Source organism: Gasterosteus aculeatus, chromosome 2, assembly GCF_964276395.1.
Source record: "Gasterosteus aculeatus chromosome 2, fGasAcu3.hap1.1, whole genome shotgun sequence".
Lineage (NCBI taxonomy): Eukaryota > Metazoa > Chordata > Actinopteri > Perciformes > Gasterosteidae > Gasterosteus > Gasterosteus aculeatus.
The window spans coordinates 2,076,571-2,095,702 of record NC_135689.1 but is presented as its reverse complement, the minus strand read 5'-3'; the positions used below and the strand labels follow the sequence as shown (position 1 = coordinate 2,095,702).

The 19,132-nt window shown below is 51.3% G+C and overlaps 1 protein-coding gene across 2 annotated transcripts in view; it reads right to left on the bottom strand.

The window, feature by feature from the left end:
• Nucleotides 1-18,801, bottom strand: part of nkain4 (sodium/potassium transporting ATPase interacting 4) — a 29,921-nt gene extending 11,120 nt beyond the window's left edge. For both annotated transcript variants that reach the window (XM_078082231.1, XM_078082221.1), the window contains exons 1-4: nucleotides 18,396-18,801; nucleotides 6,336-6,473; nucleotides 5,490-5,570; nucleotides 904-1,104 (exon numbers count right to left, since the gene is read on the bottom strand). In XM_078082231.1, coding sequence (XP_077938357.1) covers nucleotides 904-1,104; nucleotides 5,490-5,570; nucleotides 6,336-6,473; nucleotides 18,396-18,449 — 474 coding nt within the window. In that variant the 5' untranslated portion in view covers nucleotides 18,450-18,801. The remainder of the gene's footprint in view (nucleotides 1-903; nucleotides 1,105-5,489; nucleotides 5,571-6,335; nucleotides 6,474-18,395) is intronic.
• Nucleotides 18,802-19,132: the final 331 nt, after the last annotated feature.

Here is a 19,132-nt window from a genome sequence, read left to right as displayed (position 1 = left end):
GGAATGAGGGGTGCGGCGCGGCGCTTCTCCCCTCTGATGGCGCTCTAATGTGCCGCGGCGTTAAGCGCCTTCGCTGCGTCTCCCGGGCGGGAATTAAGACTCAGGATCAGAGGGCGAGAAGGAAAACCATCAGGACGCCGAGGCAGCATCCACAAGCCTACGTTTTCCTCTTTTTTAAATGGCACCAAGCCAGGAAACCGCCACAAGACAACCGTGATGCTGAGGGCTCGTCACCATGGCAATAATATTCATTATTAGGAACCAAAGGTTGATTTAGCTGCAAAGTATTGCCTCTTTTTTTAGGAGCTCTTGTTTTTTAAAGCATCTAAAAAAAGGACCAGCCTCAGACACAAATGGTGCTTGTGTCCATGAAGTCACCTGATCCGGTTTCCAATGCTAACAGCTAGTGCAGTTCCTCACTTCCAGACAAGGTTGTCTTAAAGCGCTCTTTATTGCCCCGGATTAAAGGTGGAATTTGAGAGAAAAACAGCTCCGGTTGCATTGATGTTCATTGCAAAGAGCACGTCAGTGAGTAAAGTGCGTGTCTGAACCCAAAGCGCCCGCTGCGCCGGCAAACAAAAAGAAACCCCGCCCTGGCCCCCGTCCAGCGCGGGCTTTAGTCCTTCATGTGTGCTAACGCGCGAGCTGGCAGGATGTGCGCACGCAGACGACAATAACAGTCCTTCCAGTGTTTGAGTAGCAGCTGGCAGGTCTGAGCCCCCGCCAGACAAAACAACCGATCAATCTTTCATTCAGAGGAAGGTGGGGGGGTCTGATATCGGCAGGCCGCCCTGGAAAAGGGCTCAGGAAAGTGAAAAAACCTCCTTCCTTTTCCGCCACCGTTCACGACCAGCACCCCCCCCGGCCCCCCGCCCGCCCCAGCGAGTAAGAGTTTGCACTCACAGCCACGAGGATCTGCGCGGCGCTGTGCAGGACCTCGATGTACTGGTAGTCCATGAAGCAGCCCATGACCGTGATGTAGGAGTGGCTCTCCGTGGTGCGGCCCCCCGCCGCCTGAGGCATCTCCCCCCGCACGCAGCCCGGCCCGTGCTCGCTCCACCAAGAGTGATGGGCGGAGATGTTGAATGTCAGCAGGTCGCTGTCCTGAAAGGAGGAAAAAAGAAAAAAGGCGTCTTCACTTGGACTCATGATGTCCACGCACTTATCTGTCATGAGGATTAAACTGCCCCTCTAATTCTAACTTACAACAATTCCCTTTGTAGCTTCTTCTTGGTTCCTGATTAGCTCGTAAACTTGGTTCAAAGTTTTGTCACTTTCTCAAATAGCTGATATCGGATACCATTATTTTCTAAAAAAAGTTACATCCCGTTTCGTTTCCTTCAAGGAATCCACAGACGTTTTCTTTGTGACTACTTGCTGAGAACTGTTTTGTGGTTCATCCTGAGCAACATTGTTTCAGGAGAGACACTTTCACTTGTTTCTCCTGGAATGTGTTGTGGTGGAGGCAGAACTCTCCTTGACTGAAAACGAGGGCAAAAATACTAAAAATATCTATATGGCAAGACACCGATGCACCGATTACACCGTATGTGATAGATTTTCTGAACCAACCTTTTAATAGTTCTACCCAATTCTATTCATAAGGAGGGGACGTAGTCGTCGGTGCGTAACAAAAGCCTCAAGTTCGGAAGAGGAAGTGACAACATTTGTGTTGTGTGAGTTACAGATCAATCACGTCCAGTCAATCACGTGGTAGCCCCGCCCAAAGCATCCAGTTTGACTCTACATGGACCATCATTCACTAAATGAACATCATGCTGTAGTGAAGCGGACTTGAAACTAGAGATTGAGACCATAAACTCATGCTTACAATGTTTACTGAGGGAATAAATCAAGAGAGAAGTAGAGTCATTTTCTAATAGACGTCTATGGGACCAGAGGGGTCGCCCCCTGCTGGTCGCTACAGAGAATGCAGCTTTAAGACACTTCTTCTGCAGTGGCTTCACCTCCCAGAATTGAATGTTTTCACCTGGTTTTACATGAATGTCCACAAGACACACGTCGAGTATGTGAACCCGATAGGCCGAGCCAACAGACTCCATAACTGTACCTCCTCAACGGCACTGCTTTAAGACGCAGCATCTGAATACAGCGCATGCGCATCCTGCCGATGTTCAATTTGGACACAGCCACACAAGCCCACGCAAACAGACCCTCGCACCAATCAATACCCCAATACAGCGATCTGACCCCCTCCATCTGCCCCTCGGTGACAAGATTATGCATTATTAACGGTGTCAGGAGACATCTCCAATTCACATCAACACCCACTCCTTGTTACTATCGCGGCCATCACGGCCATCCTCCCTCCATTTCTTCATGTCGACTGCTCGCCACCAACCCTCCGTCTGCGTTTTCCTCCTGCGCCGCTCGCTCACAGAGAGAGGAAAACAAGGGCGTCTGAAGGTCAACGGGAAAGGGTCGGGAGGACTAATGACTTGACAGATGCCATTGATTGAGCCTGCGAGCAGCGCGTCAGAAGTCGATACTCAGGCTTTTGGCAACTTTCTCTCAAGAGCGTCATTGTTATGCTCCGTTGCACACAAAAGCACAAATCAATCGCTCCATATCATAGATTCAAGGTTAGTCTACTGATACTGCTCAAAGTATTTTCTTTAACTAAATTCAATGCTGGCGTGGCACTCACCGGAGACACGGGGCTTTCTATTAAGCTCAACATCAAACAATTAGAACATTATTTCCCATGATTTGTTTCTAAAATACAGAGAGACTTTATGGCTGTGTGAGCACGAGGAGGTAGGACGTAGACGCTTCTGGTACTGTCTCATATCGACTTGTACTTTGTAAATATGTGACCGCACAGTGACTCAGGAGCTCGAGAGTTTGAGTTCAACTTCACTTATTTGTATTTTATAAAAAGTGACAAATCTATAAAATCATGCAAGGGACTTAAATCTGCATTCTCTCGAATGGCCACCAGGGGGCAACTCCTCTGCTCCTATAGAAGTCTATGAAAAAATGACTTCTCTCTTGATTTATTCCCTCTGTAAACATTGTAAACATGCGTTTTGTGGTCTCAATCTCTATTCTCAAGGCTTCTTCAACACAGCAGGATGCTTATTTAGTAAATAATGGTCCATCTAGAGTCAAACAGACCATAAAGCAGCGTATGCCCTCGGGCGGGGCCACACGCTGATTGACAGATTCCTGCCATGGTGTCGTCCAGTCTGTGCGTTGTCCCTGGTTGATTCCTGTCATAGTTCATAGTCGTAGTTGACTTCAGAGTAACTACGTCTCATGAAGAGTCTCAGCCATGAATCAGGGACGGGGGAAAAAAGCTGACTCAACAACATTACTATCTAACAATTACTAACAACTAACATGATGTTGATATGCACATGAGCTACCAGAGAGGAAGAAGCAATGTTGGTATACACAAGCGATCCATTCGAGGTGGAGATCTACTCACTCTGGATCGGAGTTGGGGAGCAATTTTTGTTGGAATGTCTTAACCCAATCGCGTTTTAGCTTTAAACAATTATAGGCGAGAGAAGTTAGGAGATGACGGATCTGCAGAATCCATCCAATAGTCTTTGAAATTGCTTCCATTTGGACCAAAGTGGTTGATGGACTGACAGACAAGATCAACAGAGCCATCCAATAACTGCACATGAAAAGAGCTATTTCTGCCTGACAGGTTTGTGGATCAATTCAGTTTTTGGTCTATTTTGCTTCCATAACACGTCGTCTCTCAGAGTAGTGGAAAGAAAACCTCTAAAATACACATCCGATGCTTATTTTACCGCTTTGTCTATTTGTGCCTGTAGACATGAATTCACCAACAATGAACATTAAATAACGCAACATTTTCATATTCAAACAGTATTCTTGATTTATGGAGACGTCCCAAATTAACAAAATGAAGATCCAATGAGTTCTGTTTTATAAATATATACAGCTGAGGACATTTTTGCCTCTTTGCATATTTAAACAAATGTAATATTCTTATTTAAACGTCTTATTGTGTGAAGTTTCATGCTGATGTCTATGAGTTACATTCTCTTTGAAGCAGCGGTGTGTGCAGAGCGGCGGGGGTCCGCCTGTCTGTCGCACACCGCGGGGGGGGGGGGGGGGGTCCAACGGATCAAGAGGAGGTGACAGAGCATGTGGCATGTGACTCTGACAGCCTGCCCCCTCACTTCCAGGGCCCCAGCGCACACACACACACACACACACACACACACACACACACACACACACACACACTCCAGAACAGCCCAGTAAACATCGGTCAGGGCTAGCAGAGCACATTTAGCAGACTTGGTTTTATGATAAAATATGTTGGGGACCTCTCAGGAAGCTGCGTGCCAAGTTCAGTTGTGCATGCGTTGAATGGGGTGTGTGTCTGCCTGTGTGTGTGCGTGTGTGTGTGTGTGTGTGTGTGTGCCTGCGCTCCATTAGCCCGGCTCTCCTCCTGGCCACCATATGCAGAGCTGGAAGCCCAGGCTGGCTCCATCTGTCGGGTTAAAGCCGGAGCCTCGGCCCCAAGCAGCTGGCCCCTACAAGCCTTATTATTAACACGCAACAAACACGCACACGCACACACACACACACACACGGGCCGACAGACGGACACACTTGGCGGCGCTGTGGTCTATCAAACAATGACAGGGACTCCGGAGCTCGGGGGGGGAAAGGTGTTTCTGAAACTCGTTTTGGACGTTGGGATGGGTGTGAGATGAACGTCGCCTCCATGATTTCCTGCTGGTCACATGATTCTAATCAAAGGCCAGAAAGGGGGGGCGGGCGCTGAGGGGAAAAGGCAAGACCTGCTAAATATGCAGAATAATTTAGAAAAAAAGATGAGAGGAGGAGTGAACAGAGTGAAGGAAAATAAAAATAAACGTGAGCAGACAAGATGTCAGGAGGAGCGAACGCTACTCTTTGTCAGGAGGAATACGCATCTGAGCTCGGGCACACAAAGATTTAAATCAGTGTGTGTGTGTGTGTGTGTGGGGGGGATTTATTCTCTCCAGGTTATTTAGCGAATAAGCTTCCACTTAAAACTCAACGGTCACCAGAGAGGTATCACGCAAACAAAAACCCAAATATACATATCTGTCTGGCAGCCGTGTGTGTGTGTGGTGCAGAATCCTAAAGGTTGGGAAGGGATTTATAGTCAGATTCATCCTTGTGGCTTCTATGCTTTGTGATATTGGGTATATATATATATATATATATATATATATATATATATATATGTAAGTTGATGTCAGGATTTGTTCGTCGTTTCAAAATGAAAATAGCATGTGGGGGGAAAACTTGGCTTTTGGTGGAGCTCGTTTGGCCAATCGCCGAGCGTGAGCCGGTTGAACAGGAGGATACAGGATACATTTGTTCTCACGGTTTTGTATTGTTGCGGTAGATATCTTCCCCTCTGGACACCTGGGAGGTTCTACCTCGGGGCTCTGGGTGACACGAAGGAGCCGGCCGAGCTGCATCCTTACCTTGGACAGGCCTCCCACGTCCAGGTAGAAGCAGATGATGAAGACGTTCCAGGCGACCCACAGAGCGGCCCATACCGTGTACTGAGGTAAAGGAGGGGGGGGGGGGGCAAACAGACCCAGACAGATTAGCTCCACGGACGCTAGATGAACAGCTGCTGAATACAAATGCGGGCTGAACGGATGAGCCCGTGGACAGTGTCCTCTGCTCACGGACACACACACGCAGTTATATTTGGTTTCATTTTTGGGAGTTCAGCAGGTTTATTGGCGCCCCGGAGGGAGCGTGACATCTTTTTAACAGCTCGGGCTGAATGGTACCGTCAGACAGCCGGCGTTGTGAAATCCTCTGACTCACGATTGAATCGTGTGTTTTTGAAAACATCGGGGTGGGGGGGGGCCGAGAGGAAGAGCAGCGCCTTTGATAAAAAGTGCACGTGTCGGATCATGAAAGCCCTTGAAGCTCGCAGGCTTTCTTTGCCTCTTCCGGGTTTAATCCTACTCTGTTTACCCTCTTTGCCCGGTATCTCGTACGCCGCTCCTTTGTCTGCTCCCGCTAACGCTGCTGCTGGTCACCGCTCAGCTTCAGTGTTTCAAAGAACGACCTTCTCTGCCCAGAAGCTCAACGCGGACTATTAATCCAGTGAGCTCCTTGGTCCCCCCCCCCCCCACCCCCACTTTTTAATTAGCCCTGATTACCACAGGATTTGAGTGATTTAAGGGTGTTGCAAAAGCCACAGGAGACCGCAGCACACGTTTGCAATTAAAGAAGAAAGACGACACGTCCAATCAGACCACAGCTGAGGACGACGGGGGGGGGGGGGGGGGGTCACGTGACGCAAAACTCACCGCCACAATGTAGCGCGGCCGGTACTGAATGGTGCCGAAGAGGCCCAGGATGACCGCGATGATGTGGAAGAAGTTGGCGAGGATCGGGGCCCACTGGTAACCCAGGAAGTCAAAGACCTGCCTCTCCAAGGCCAGCACCTGGAAGCAGGAGAGAGAGGAGAAACCACGCGGAGGTCACCGGGCTGACTGACCTCACACACACACACACACACACACACACACCCCTCAAGAGTTTGTTGACAGGCGGGAAGAGTTCCGGCAGAAAAATACCCAACGACAGATTCATCGGTCGATGAGCTGAAGAGGAGCTCGCCGTTTTGCCCGAGGCTTAGCGGCCCCCCACTGAAACGAGGCCTCGCAAACAGTGTGCGCGCTAACTTAAACCCCCTACCCACCCCCCTGACAATGAAAGGAGAAACCCCCCCGGGGTTTCCCAGTTCCACTCCTGCGTCTTCAGATAATTCTTCTGACAGAAACCCACCTGAGATCCCGTAGCAGCAGCAAATAAACAACGAAGCAATTAGCAGCTTTAAGACCGCAAGTCCCCATTTGCATCGGCTCAATCAGCATGCCATTTTAGAGGGGAGGGTGGGGTCGTTGCATCTCCAATCCAATCCCATTCCCAGTGTGTGTGTGTGTGTGTGTTTGTGCGTCTCGAGCAAAGCCGTGTTTGTGGTGTGTCGACATGTCATTTCCAGCCAAGCGCTTGAAGATGGATGAGGGAGGGGAGAATGTCGCCTCTGCCAAAATGATAAGAACGCACCATCGGGCACATTCACGCAAACACACACACACACACATACACTCGCCACGCAGTGGTGGCTGCTCCTCTTAATGTAATGGAAATGTTACCAGGAAGCCGATGAGACATTGTGATAGGCAGAGGAAATGGGGGAGGGAGGGGAGGGAAGGGAGGGTGGGGGGGGGGGGGGGGCGTGATCAAATGCTGAGGGATAGTTAAGAATGAAAGAAGACAAATCTAAATTCAGATGCATGAGAGAATATTAAATGGCAAAAGAAAACAGCTGAATGGGCAAAATGAGGGAACGTGCAGAGAACATGCCAACGCTGTGTTGGCCACATGCTAAGCCCCCCCTCCCCCCCCTCCCCTCCCCGCCCCCTAGTGACATCTGCCTGAAGGGGACGGATGAAGCCAGAAGAGTCATCCATCTTCTGGTCAGCTGGGGGTCACGGTCAGTGATGAGAGCTCAATAAGCCCCGTGCACCGGGGGGGGGGGATGACTCCTTCTGCTCTCTTTTTAAATTTGACAACATTCCTGGAACTAATAGTTTTTCAAACATCAGAAATAACTAACTCGGTATTTCATGGAGAAGGTAAGGCGGAATGTTTAAAAGAACCAAGTGTCTTAACGCAGAACAACAGCCTGCGTGAGACGATTGTAGCCGCGATCGATGATATCAATGAGGCATGAAGCTACCGCAGCTCAATTAAGCTTTTTCTATCCAAAAGAAAAAGACGCTTCCAGCCTCCTATTTGTCAAGTCGCGCTCTGCTAAATGTCGTCTCCCGCCACAGGATACGAGAAGGAAGACGGTGTGTAGTTTATCTTCTCATCTCTAGATCTCACAATGTCCTCCTGGTAATCCTGGCGAGAAGAAGAAGAAGAAGAAGAGATATTTCAAAAGGCTCTATGAAATCTGTTAAACAGCTCTTTGCTCCAGTGGGAGGACGCGTGGACGCGTGTGGCCTCTGGCTCTTATCTGGGCGCACGTTCCTTCGTTCAGTGATTTTTATTGCAATAATTAAAACGCTAATTCGTGTTGTGAACGTCGTTTCAGACCCTCAGTTGAGGTTCATTTGGGTTTATCGGTGTGGCTTTGGGCCCAGTGTAGGAGTGTGTGGGGCTAAAAGACGACGCCAAAGTTCCAGCAGTCGAGCTAAAAAATAGGAATGTTGTGCTGCGATTTTAAGCGCAATAAACAGATAAAGAAAATGTCCAAATGTGTGATTGCTGATTTGTGATGAACCCGAATTTGGTGCTTTGCCAGTTGGGTCCGCGAGACGACCTGCAAACAACTTTTGAAAAGGTTTTCTTCTCCGCCGAGTTCAGATCGATCGTTGCTAGGCTACGCTAACGTAGTAGCGGCTACATCAACCCTCAAAATAGCAAAACCGAGGCATAAATAATGCACAGATGTTAAGTTTGTTCTACCGCAGGCCCGGCTGTGTTGCACACGCACACAACACACACTCATGCACAGCGTCAGGAGCAACTTTTTTTTACCAAATCTACAAAACAAATATGTGGAGTATCAATGCAGCTACAAAACATCTTTCTCTTTCCTTGCGTAGACTCCGTGATGGGTTCATTACACACACACACAGCCACGGACCCCCTTCCACCAGGCATCGGATTAACAAAGTGTAGGAGCGTGAGCACTGTGTGTGTGTGTGTGTGTGTGCGTCCTCTGAGATGCTGTAGTAAGCCTATCACGTTCACTGCTAACTCAATAATCCACCAAGATGACAACAATCAATCACGAATGGAAAGGCCTCCGCCCCCCCCCCCCCCCCCCCCGGACACACTCACACACACACACGCAAACACACACAAAGGCGCACAAACCCATACGGCTCAATTAGCCCACAATTCATGGGGAGGCGGACACTGGGGAGCGGGGGGGGTGGGGGGGGGGCAATTGGATCCAAAGATACCAACGCTCTTCCAGGAACGGAGAGCCGGCAGCGCGACGGCCCATAAAAGCCTCCGGCGAGCGCAGATGACTCCGGGTGTGTGTGTGTGTGTGTGTGTGTGTGTGTGTGTGTGTGTGTGTGTGGAGGGGCGTGTTGCCGACACATACCGATCCTCCCACCATAAATACTCTTAGTTAGGTAGCGGGTTCGACAGCAGGACGCGACGCGCCCTCCTCTCACCTCGCTCCATCCTCTTCTCTTTTTGGGATTAAGGTGAGCAGCAAGTGGACGGAGCTTCGCACTCCGAACTCGCGGGCTTTCCTCAGCCCAACTCCTTTCATTTCAACCATCGGCGCGAAGGAGCAGGAGAGGAAGAGGGAGGTGGAGTCACGCACACGAGGAGAGAGATAAGAGGATGAGGGGGAACGCGTTTGATCCTCATTATATTACAGATAATCACAATGTGCACGTGTGCTCCAGATAAGTGGATGAGAAACTGTTTTGCTTTGACGGAGCGATTGGGAGAAGAAGAATAAAATAAAAAGCGTGTTCGACCGTTTTTCTGACTAAGAACTAGACGGCGTTGTCACAAGTTAGTGATGCGATGACGCCTCCTACTGCACCACTGAAGGTCCTCCTTCCTCCTCCTTCCTCCTCCGACGGCCGCTGACCTCCTTTCTGAAGGAGTCTCGGGTTTCCCCCTCCAGGCCCCGTGGCTGCAGAATGGGAGGACTCGGGTGTGCACCCCGTCGGGGATAGGTGCCGAGGACGACACCGCCCCCCCCCCCTCACCCCCACCCATCGGAGCAAGAGGACACAGGTGACCGGTGACCCTCACATGTTAGCTGTCAGCTAGCCACGTAGCCTCCAGGTACCATAAATCACGTCAGGGACACACATCTCTGTGTGAAGTGTCCTCTGATAAGATGTCACCGAATGTGTCATCAGGAGTGTGTGTGTCTGTGTCTGTGTGTGTGTGTGTGTGTGTGTGTGTGTGTCCATCCTGTACAACTTCAGGCTGCGCCTTCGTGTTCAAACGTATTACTGTGACTCTCCCTGACGGGCAGGAACAGCATTGAGGAGGAGACGGGGGGCGCGCGGGGGTCTTGATTGACTCCCTAACGCGTAGTTTTTAGCTTCAACCTCAGTCTCGTTAACCAATGAGGCCGGCGGGCGAAACATCGCACGGCCACAGACACGCTCTGCTGTCGTTCCCTTCATGGACGCGTAGCTCTGAGATGACGGCGCTGGAACTCCGCTTCCACGCGGCGCGGGTCAGAGCCAGAGGAAGCAGGTAGTTCTGTAGAAATAGATCTTCATGGGTCTCCTAACAGAGACCTGACCCCGAGCTCAGAGTCCCGCAGGATCAAAGCTGAACTCCATTACGCTCCAATCGGGTCACTCGGGGTGTCGATTGACCGCCGCGGCTGTCTGTTCTGATGCGCGTGGAGCCGAGTGGGTTCCGCCGAACGCATCTCAGAAATCCATTTCCGGTGACATCAACAGCCATGCTTGTTGGCCTGAAGCCGTCAGTGTTGCAGACTCTTCTGCAGTTTTTTGTATTTTGCTTTTGAATTAAACCTTTGTGAAAGGGGTGTGGGGGCTGTACACGCCCACCTAACCGGTGTTATCCCCAGTAACTACTATCCTGAACCACCGAATCGGAGTCCTGCTGGTTCATTTGGGTTTTTTATGTGCGACGCTTCGCCCCGTTCTTGTCTTTTACTCCCTTAGTCCCTCTCTAAAAACTTTCCCCCCAATCCAATTTTTCGCCTCTCGCGCCGTCGCCTGGCCGGTCCTTGTGCCGGCGTGTGTGCGTCTTCGTGGGGGTACGTGCAGGGCGGGGTAAATAGCCCCTGGTGGTGCCTGGTTCGGGCAGAGCTTAAGAGGATTAAGAGGTTGGGGGGGGAGGGGGGGGCCTTCATAGGCCACTTTCCTCCCCACTGTTTGAAACATGGCGTGCGCGGCCGCGTCCCCTTCGCGCTTCTCTAAGTGCCGCTTGTTCTAAACAGACACCGAGTGAAGAGCCCAGAGCAGCCGAGTGGTTGTGGCAAAGTGGCGATTCAGGGGGGGGCCAATGAATCAAAGAGCTCTTTATTTAACAAGAAATATGTTAAACTCCTGGGGCTCCGAGTGCTAATAACATGCTAATCTCTCCCGCTGGGAACAAACGCCGCACAAATCCGGTCGCACCGACCGAAAGCGCGAGGAAAGCCGGGGCTTTGGACCTCCGGACTCGGCTCTGAACTCTCTCCTGTTGCCCTCTGTAGGACAGAACTGTGAGTCTTCGGGACCGGACTGTGGAGGGGCCACTCGTTTTGTCTTCAGGTCAACGGAGACGAGAGTTCAGCTCATCGTTGGAGCTGAACGAAGCTGAGGAGAGAACCTCCCTCCGCTCCTTTGCTTTCATCTCCCGCAGAAAAGAAACGATGAATACATTCGGGCCGACGCAACGCCCCTCAGTTGACAGATTGAAACCGGCGAGAGAGAGAGTGCGAGGGCTGATGTCAGCGCTGCAGGAACCGGCTGCTTATTTTCATCTTTTTGCATGTTCCATGACTTGAAGTAATCCTCTCGTCATGATCCTGTTTTTACTCGCGTCACGTAAGAAGGGAAAGTGGCTGTCGACAGATCCGAGAGCGCGAATTCCCTCCTTGCAATTGCGGTAAGAGTCTTGTCCTTCTGACGAGGATGCGCGGTAACCTTCCCCTCCTCACGGTATCTCTCGCGAGGCGCTTATCTCGCCGCCTCCTCGCCGCCAGCCAGCATCGCTTTTAAGTTTATCTACAAAAGTGGCGGCAATGTGGGGTTTACAGAGGTTCATTTAGACCAGTGTCTTTCAACCTTTTTGGCGTCAAGGCACACTTAAGACACAGAAAAAATCTCACGGCACACCAACAACCGGAAATGATATGAAAATCAATCCCAAACATAGTTTCAGTTTTAGTTTTTTTAAACTTAACATCGTCCTAATGCCAAGCTGGCACAGGCTTTATGCCCAGGTGTCTCTTAAGCCGGATTTATGCTTCTGCGTTTTCAGAGCGACGCAGACGCAAGACCCCCTTGCGTCTGCGTCGCTTTAGCTTTTGTCGGAAGAAATGCGTAAATACGAGCGCTTCTACAAGCCGTCATTGGCGGGTTGTAGAAGCGGGTTGGATTCACGGAGGGAGATCGCCGCAGATGCCGGTTTGCCGGTCGAGAGGTGCACAAAGTTGTGGAGGAAAATACGGGACAAATGTGTCCGCGATGAAAAGCAGCAGTGGCGACGCACGGGGCAATAAAGTCTATGGTAAATAAATAAACAAATAAATAAATAGACGTGACTCTCTGGGTCGTCTTCAACAAAAACACGTCACTCCGCCTGTTGTTCTGGCGGTGAATCGCTCTGCAACACACGCGAGACTTTTAAGAAGCATGAATTGAAACGAGTGCGTCGACGCAACGACGCAGAAGCACGCGCCGGCCTTTATCTTAATCTCACTTTTTTAAATTGTCGCCTCAGCAAATCTGCCTATTAATTACGCTGCGTAGCGCCACCCACAGGCAGAGGGGAGTACACTCGCGGCACACTGGTTGAAAAACACTGATTTAGACGGTTCATTTTGCTGAGTCAACTCGGTGGCGGGGTTGTGGTTTCTGTCCCTTTTTTGTGTCTCCATTTCTTGTGGCTCCAAATGTCCTCGCGTTGATTTCTCAGAGGGGACGAAGCGAGACGAGGACACCCAAACCCGCCAACCGCGGGTATGGTAGAGGGTGAAGTGAGGAAAAGTAGAGCGGCTTAAACCAGCCGATCCCCCCCCCCTTCGTCCCCCCCTGTCCCCCGTCCACCGTCCCAGATCCAACAACAAAACTGGTCAGGTTACGCCCCAATTAACAAGAAGGGAATTTAGCAGCGATGGAAGAAATTCTCATCGCGAGTGCGGAGGGAAGAACGACAAACATCCATAGTCGAGTCTGTAGTCGGGAGGAAAAAAGAAGAAACAGTGGAGGGATTTTGACGGAGATGAATGTGCTTTGCGTTCGACTCAACGTGATCAGTCAAGACTGCCGTCCCAGCTGCGGAGCTCCCGAAAGCAATTTATTTCGATGCCGCACTATAACAAATGACACCGCTGGAAACTGCTGGAATGGAAAGAGAGAAATGGGCTTGCAAATAGTTCTAGTTTTATCTCCATTATGGCTTAATATTACAGTGTCACTGATGTGGAACACACACGCACACAGAATCCTCTGCACGGATGGACGCACACACACACACACACACACACACACCCGCACACACACACTCACACGCGCGTCAGGCAGCCCAAGGTTTTCACTGTAACCACATAATTAATGGTCTGTTAAATTGAAGACGTTAAAAATGGCGGTTGTTAAAAAAAAAAAAAAAAAGAAGGAAAAAAGGGCCACCGGGGAATAAGAGGAGATTGGTTTTCCAAGAACAGACATATTATTATGAATATTATCATAAACCAACAGCCGGGGCAGTGACTCCCAGAGAAGCCGACGCGAGAGCGAATCTCAGCTGTCACGAGACCCGTCGATCCACGGCGAGGAACAAAGTCAAACCCCAGCAAGCGCGTCGCGTAGAAGGACGTGCTCCTCAGCATCTCGTTGTGCACGTGAAGGTCTCCGTGGTAACGGTGCACCAGAGGCGAGGGAGGGGGGGGGGAAATGAAGGGTGAGGGAAAGCCAAACACGGAGATCTCGGGTCTCTGGGGGTCACGCTCATAATTGCCGCCCACCCCCCACCCCCTCATTTCCCTTCCCCTAAATCTCCGGTGTCACACGTGATGAATCAGATAGTGATCAATAATTCAAACATACTCCCAGCATGGGGGGGGGGGGGGGAGAAGATGTCAGGGCGGGGAGTAAAAGAGAGATGGCTGCGATGAACCCAGCACCCAGGATGCACCGGGCCTCCGGGTGAGGCGTTGACACGCCACAAGTGTGCGTGTCTGCGTTCATTAAGCAGCCACCTCGGCTCCATGACCTACGACCCGCGTTCTCCCGTTGAGTCAACGCAGGATGAGGGCCGCTCAGACACCGCGATCAACGCGGTTCAGGTCAAGACCACCATCAGAGCTGAAACACCGGGGGTCCATCTGACACACACACACACACTGTGGTTAATCATGTCCACCTACGTGACCTTCACGAAGAAAGAATGAGAGCCCCGAGACGAAGGAAGACGAGGTTAAGACCTTCGTTTCTGAGGCTCCTGTGCTCCCGCCGTCTCCTTTCAATTTGGAAACGCACAAAAACAAACAGCTCCTTCATCGGGGGGCCTTTCTCACCACAGCGCTGCATCGATGGCCACGAGAGGCGAAGCCCCGCCCCCTTCGCGCTGACCACCCTGGGACATTATTTAGGAGGAGGTGATGCTGGAGACGCTCCGGCTGACAGCGAGAGAGCTGTGATTTATATTGAAAAACTAATTAGTTTTAGGTAAAAAAAAAAAAAAAAACTAAAAATGATTTTCTTATGTAACAATGATTTGCAGATGCATGTGAATAAGGAGAGTACCGGCACTTATCTTTCGTCCTCGGGAGGTGCGCTCTGCTTCTGTGTTCTCTAAATTCCCCACTTACAGACTTGAAATCGTGTGCGTTGAGGTCCAGCAGAGACTGCTGCTAAATCACCACTGTCAGCTTGACCCAGCGGATGACCTATTGACTCATCAGTAAAATAAGCCAACTAATAAAATGGAAGAGGCCACAGGAAAGACGAACACCGAAGCATCCGAAAAGCAGGAACTAAAACAACGGCCTCCTCTGCTCCCATAGACGTCTATGAGAAGACGACTCTACTTCTCTCTTGATTTATTCCCTCAGTCAACGTTGTAAACATGAGTTTATGGTCTCAGTCTCTAGTTTAAAGTCTTCTTCTAACCAGCATTTAGTCAATTATGGTCCATTTAGAGTCAAACAGAACATAAAGCAGGGGATGCTTAAGGGCGGGGCTACAGGCTGATTGACAGCTATCTGTATACAGTGTAAAATATGGTCCCTCCTGCTTCAGGACAGCTTCAAAATAACGGGAAGACTTTGTCCACTTCATACAGGCTTTGGGTAAAACGCTCCAGAGAGAAGATCCTAAGGATTAAAAGTGTAGATTACAAACAAAACAAAAGCCCATCTGTCCTCAGTGTGTACGTCCATATGACCCATATGTTGCCCGTGTAAAAACACGTGGTACTGCTCCATTTAAACTTCCAAAATAAGAAATTAACTAAAAACAAAAAAACAAATTGCCATCTGTTGGCAGCCTGTAAATATACCACAGTTTCTATGGAGGAGGGGCTCTGCAGAGCACGCTGTGTCTAACATCTTCATGATGTATCTGCATGGATGACTCAGATGGGGATGCCGTCCTATTCTACCACCATATGTGCAACCCAAAGCCAACCGCAAAGCTCACGATGATGAGAGTCTCGGTCCAGAGAGGCCCGATGAGCACCTACAAGCCCAGAGGGCAAAGAAACAGGGAGATAAAAGGCTGCTCCTTCTCCTCCACCAACCGTGGAAACACAGTCCGTCGTCATTGATCGCTCCCAAAGACGGTACTCAGCGGCTGAGACGAAAAACACGCCGCCGATGCGACTGAAGTCTTTGTGCTGCTGCCAAGAGCAGCTTCCACGTTTCACAAGTAAACCAGGTTTTGATGCATCACCCCTCCTGGGAACAGGCAGGACGGAACTGGATTACACGGCAGCGCGGCAACTCCCAGTCTGCTGGCCTGACAGAACGCAATCTTTTATTGTCCCGGCTGCTGCAATTACTGTTAATTACAGCCGTGCGATGCGTTGATATCAAAGCTGTTGGCCAATACCTCTCGCAGCGAAGATGCTGATGGACGGCCCGGCTTCCACAAGCTCGCAAATACTTGGGTGCTTCCATGCAGCACAACCGAGTTATCGGTGGCAGGGCTGTAAATCCTTTATAACGTGGGACGACGCCGCGTCTGCTGAGGAGGAACTTTTCCACCGGGAGCACTTTGGTTGAGCTCCTTCTCCTCCTCCTCCTCTGACGCCTTCACCAGAACTGTGGTACGTTGTCAGGCTGTGAAAGAACATAGGGCCCAAACGGAGGAGATCCCCGGGACAACGCGGACGAATCGTGGTCAATTCGGGTCCTTCTCAACCAACAAGAGGATCCGGCTGCCCGAGAAGCCGGCGTGAAGGTGCGTGCAGTTTCTGAGCTCCTCAGCGTTGCTATGACGCCCCCCATGTCCTACGAAGAGGGCCCTCTTCATCATCAATCAACCTCTTTTCTGTCCCGCTTCAGAGCGAGCGGCGTTCCTCTCCATCGAGCCGGCGGGTGACGCTCACAATGTGCCTGAGACCTCCCCCCCCCCCCTCCCCCCTCCTCCCATCTCCCCACCACGCCAGGTTCAGCTTCAGGTCACCAGAACAACCGACCGGTGGAGCTCGCCTGTGTCTCAATGTACAAACCAATCATTAGACGGACAGGGCTTCCTGCCAACGCTCGCCATTCTCCGGGGCCCACGGTGGTGAAGGGGGGGGGGGGGTGGGTAGTGTGGGGGGGAAGGAGGGGGTCTGACAACTACCCCACCCCAGTGTCGGGACTGGTTTGGTTGCAGAAAGGGCAAAGGGAGCGGAGGCGGGTTTTTTTTCGATCAATACCGGCTCATTATCAGTTGCCTTCGGTCCCGGTGAGATGAGTCCCACCGCTCGGCATGTTGATGGGGAGAGCGCACCACAATTCAATTAGGGGGGGGGGGGGGGGGGGGCGATGGGGGGGCGACTGCCGAAAGAGGTTTTGATCAAAGCGTTCTGCCCGGCTAATAAGCACGCGCAGCGGCTCATAGGGGCTATTCTTACATCTGAGGAGTTGGGTTTTTTTAATGGTAGTGATGGAATAACCTGCTCATTGGCAATGCATAGGTTTCATCCAGGAGGGGGTACGGGGGGGGAAGGGTAGGGGCAGGGGTGGGGGGCTTGTGAAGCTGCACACACATGTATATTCATGCCCTTTCCTAAAGGGTCACTCAGGGTTTAACTCGACCCCTCTTCGCGGGGTGAAACTCGTCAGCCGCGTGTGTGCTTCTCAGACAGGAAGTGTCAGGTCATCCAGAAATAGCGGCGGGGTGGGGGGGGGGGGGGGAAACAAAGTCGTTTCCAGGCGTCTTCTGGGACTTTTTAGGCAGTCTGCTGACAGCTTAATAAACCTCTTAACGAACGGTCGACCCTTCGTCCTCTCTAATGAGGCCGATGAGGTCTGAACGTCTGGGGAGGGAAAACACGGGTGTCCCTCAAGGTGTGTTCATAGTCCCGGGGGGGTTTGAGTGTGTGTCATCGGGGAGGGAGCGGGACTTAGAACACCAGGACCTAAAGCCGTGTAGACACAAGATGACTCACTGTTTAGGGGCTTCACCGAGCTGAAACCTGACCGATGTGGAACAGGAAGCGGGGGCGACGGGACAGGAAGTCCTTCCAATGACAGGAAAACGCAAACACTGGGAACTAAAAGGCGGAGGTCTAATCGCCTGCGACCAGAAACCTGTGACTATCAGCGGAGAACTGGGGGGGGGTCTCAAGATCTTTTGGGGGAATAAAGCCTCAGTAAACGGGGGGGGGCTGTTTAACACTGCTGTGGGACCAGTTGGATCCATTCAAGCAAGAGACAATACATCAGATAAGGCGTTTGTGTTGAGAATATTTTATTGCTCCCTTAGCTGTTCAAAGCACATTTACTCTGGGTAAGGTGGGGGGGGGGGGGGGGGTTGTGTGAGCGAGCTCCGTTTTAATACCCCCATAAATAACATTGTCACACCCTGTCAAATAAACTGCGCCCAGGGATGGTGGCGAAAGGCGTGGTGGGCCCCACACGTTCCGAGACCACCGGTGGTTTGTCCCCCACGCTTCACCGAGGGGGGGTGTCAGAAGGTGGGGGGGGGGGGACTCAAGTGTTGTGGATCAACACCCGAGTTCTCCATTAACGTTGTTTTTATGATCTCAAGACGAGAGCGGACGTCTTAACCCAGTTTCACCCAGGAGTACGTGGTGAGTAAGAGTGCGTATTAGGCCTTATTCAATATTCAGTCAAGTGCCCCCCTCCCACCCCCCGGCCCCCCACTGGAGGCTGTTAGAGGACCAACAGCACCATATGTTTTCTGTCAGGGATCAGAAAAATGAATAAAACAACACGGTCACCGACTTACACCGAACCAGCCGGGGTCATGGATGCTGCTCAGACCCCCCCTTCGGCTGAAAAGAATCTGACAGGTGGACACGTGGTTTGTGTCCGTGTGTCAAACTTAAAGAGTTTAAACTTTGTTCAAAGATGTGCTCGTATTTGACACGCTCTCGCCACACATGCACGCCACACATGCACGCCACAGTAAAGCACGAACTTACAACCAACTCTGCGAGGAGCGACTCACCAGCTGTAAGGTGCAGATGAAGATAAGCGTGCATCGCCCGCTGCAGCAGCCCATCGTGCACGCGGGGCAGGAGCGTGACCCTGATCCGGGACGTTCCAATAAAAAAAAAAAAAACCCTCAAAACGCGACTTGGAGAACCCGTTCGGAGGCGCCCTCAACGTGCCCGACGCGAGCCCCGGCGTCCCATTACCTCCTCTTCTGCTGCGGCGTGTCTGAGCGGAGCACACAGCTCCCCGACCACGACCCCCCCCCCCCCCCCCCCCTAAAGAATGAAAAGGAATAAAACACACACACACACACACACACAGGCAGTCAGCTGCTCCGGGCTCCGTTTGTTCCCGCTGCTGCAGCCGGACCCGTCGCACTAACGCTCACTGGCTGGGTGGGTGTCCGCGAGCCGGTGTGCACGAGGGGAGGAGGGAGGGAGAGAGAGGGAGAGAGAGAGAGCGCGACACTCCTCGTTCAAAAATGTTCTAACGGAGGACAATCAATTCATTGTCATGGCAACAATTGCTTTATATCAACTTAAAATAAAATGTCAAATATGAGCACAAAACGCGTTGAAGCCGATTTCATCCAGTCATTTATTGGAGGGTGTGTGTGTGTGTGTGTGTGTGTGTGTGACTGCAGTGTGTGTGGGGGGGGGGCGCGCGTGGCGGGACTCGGGGGTGGACGAGCGGCGGGTGGAGGACCGGCGCCCCCTGGTGGCTCCGCGAAGTGACGCGCTGCTCAATAGC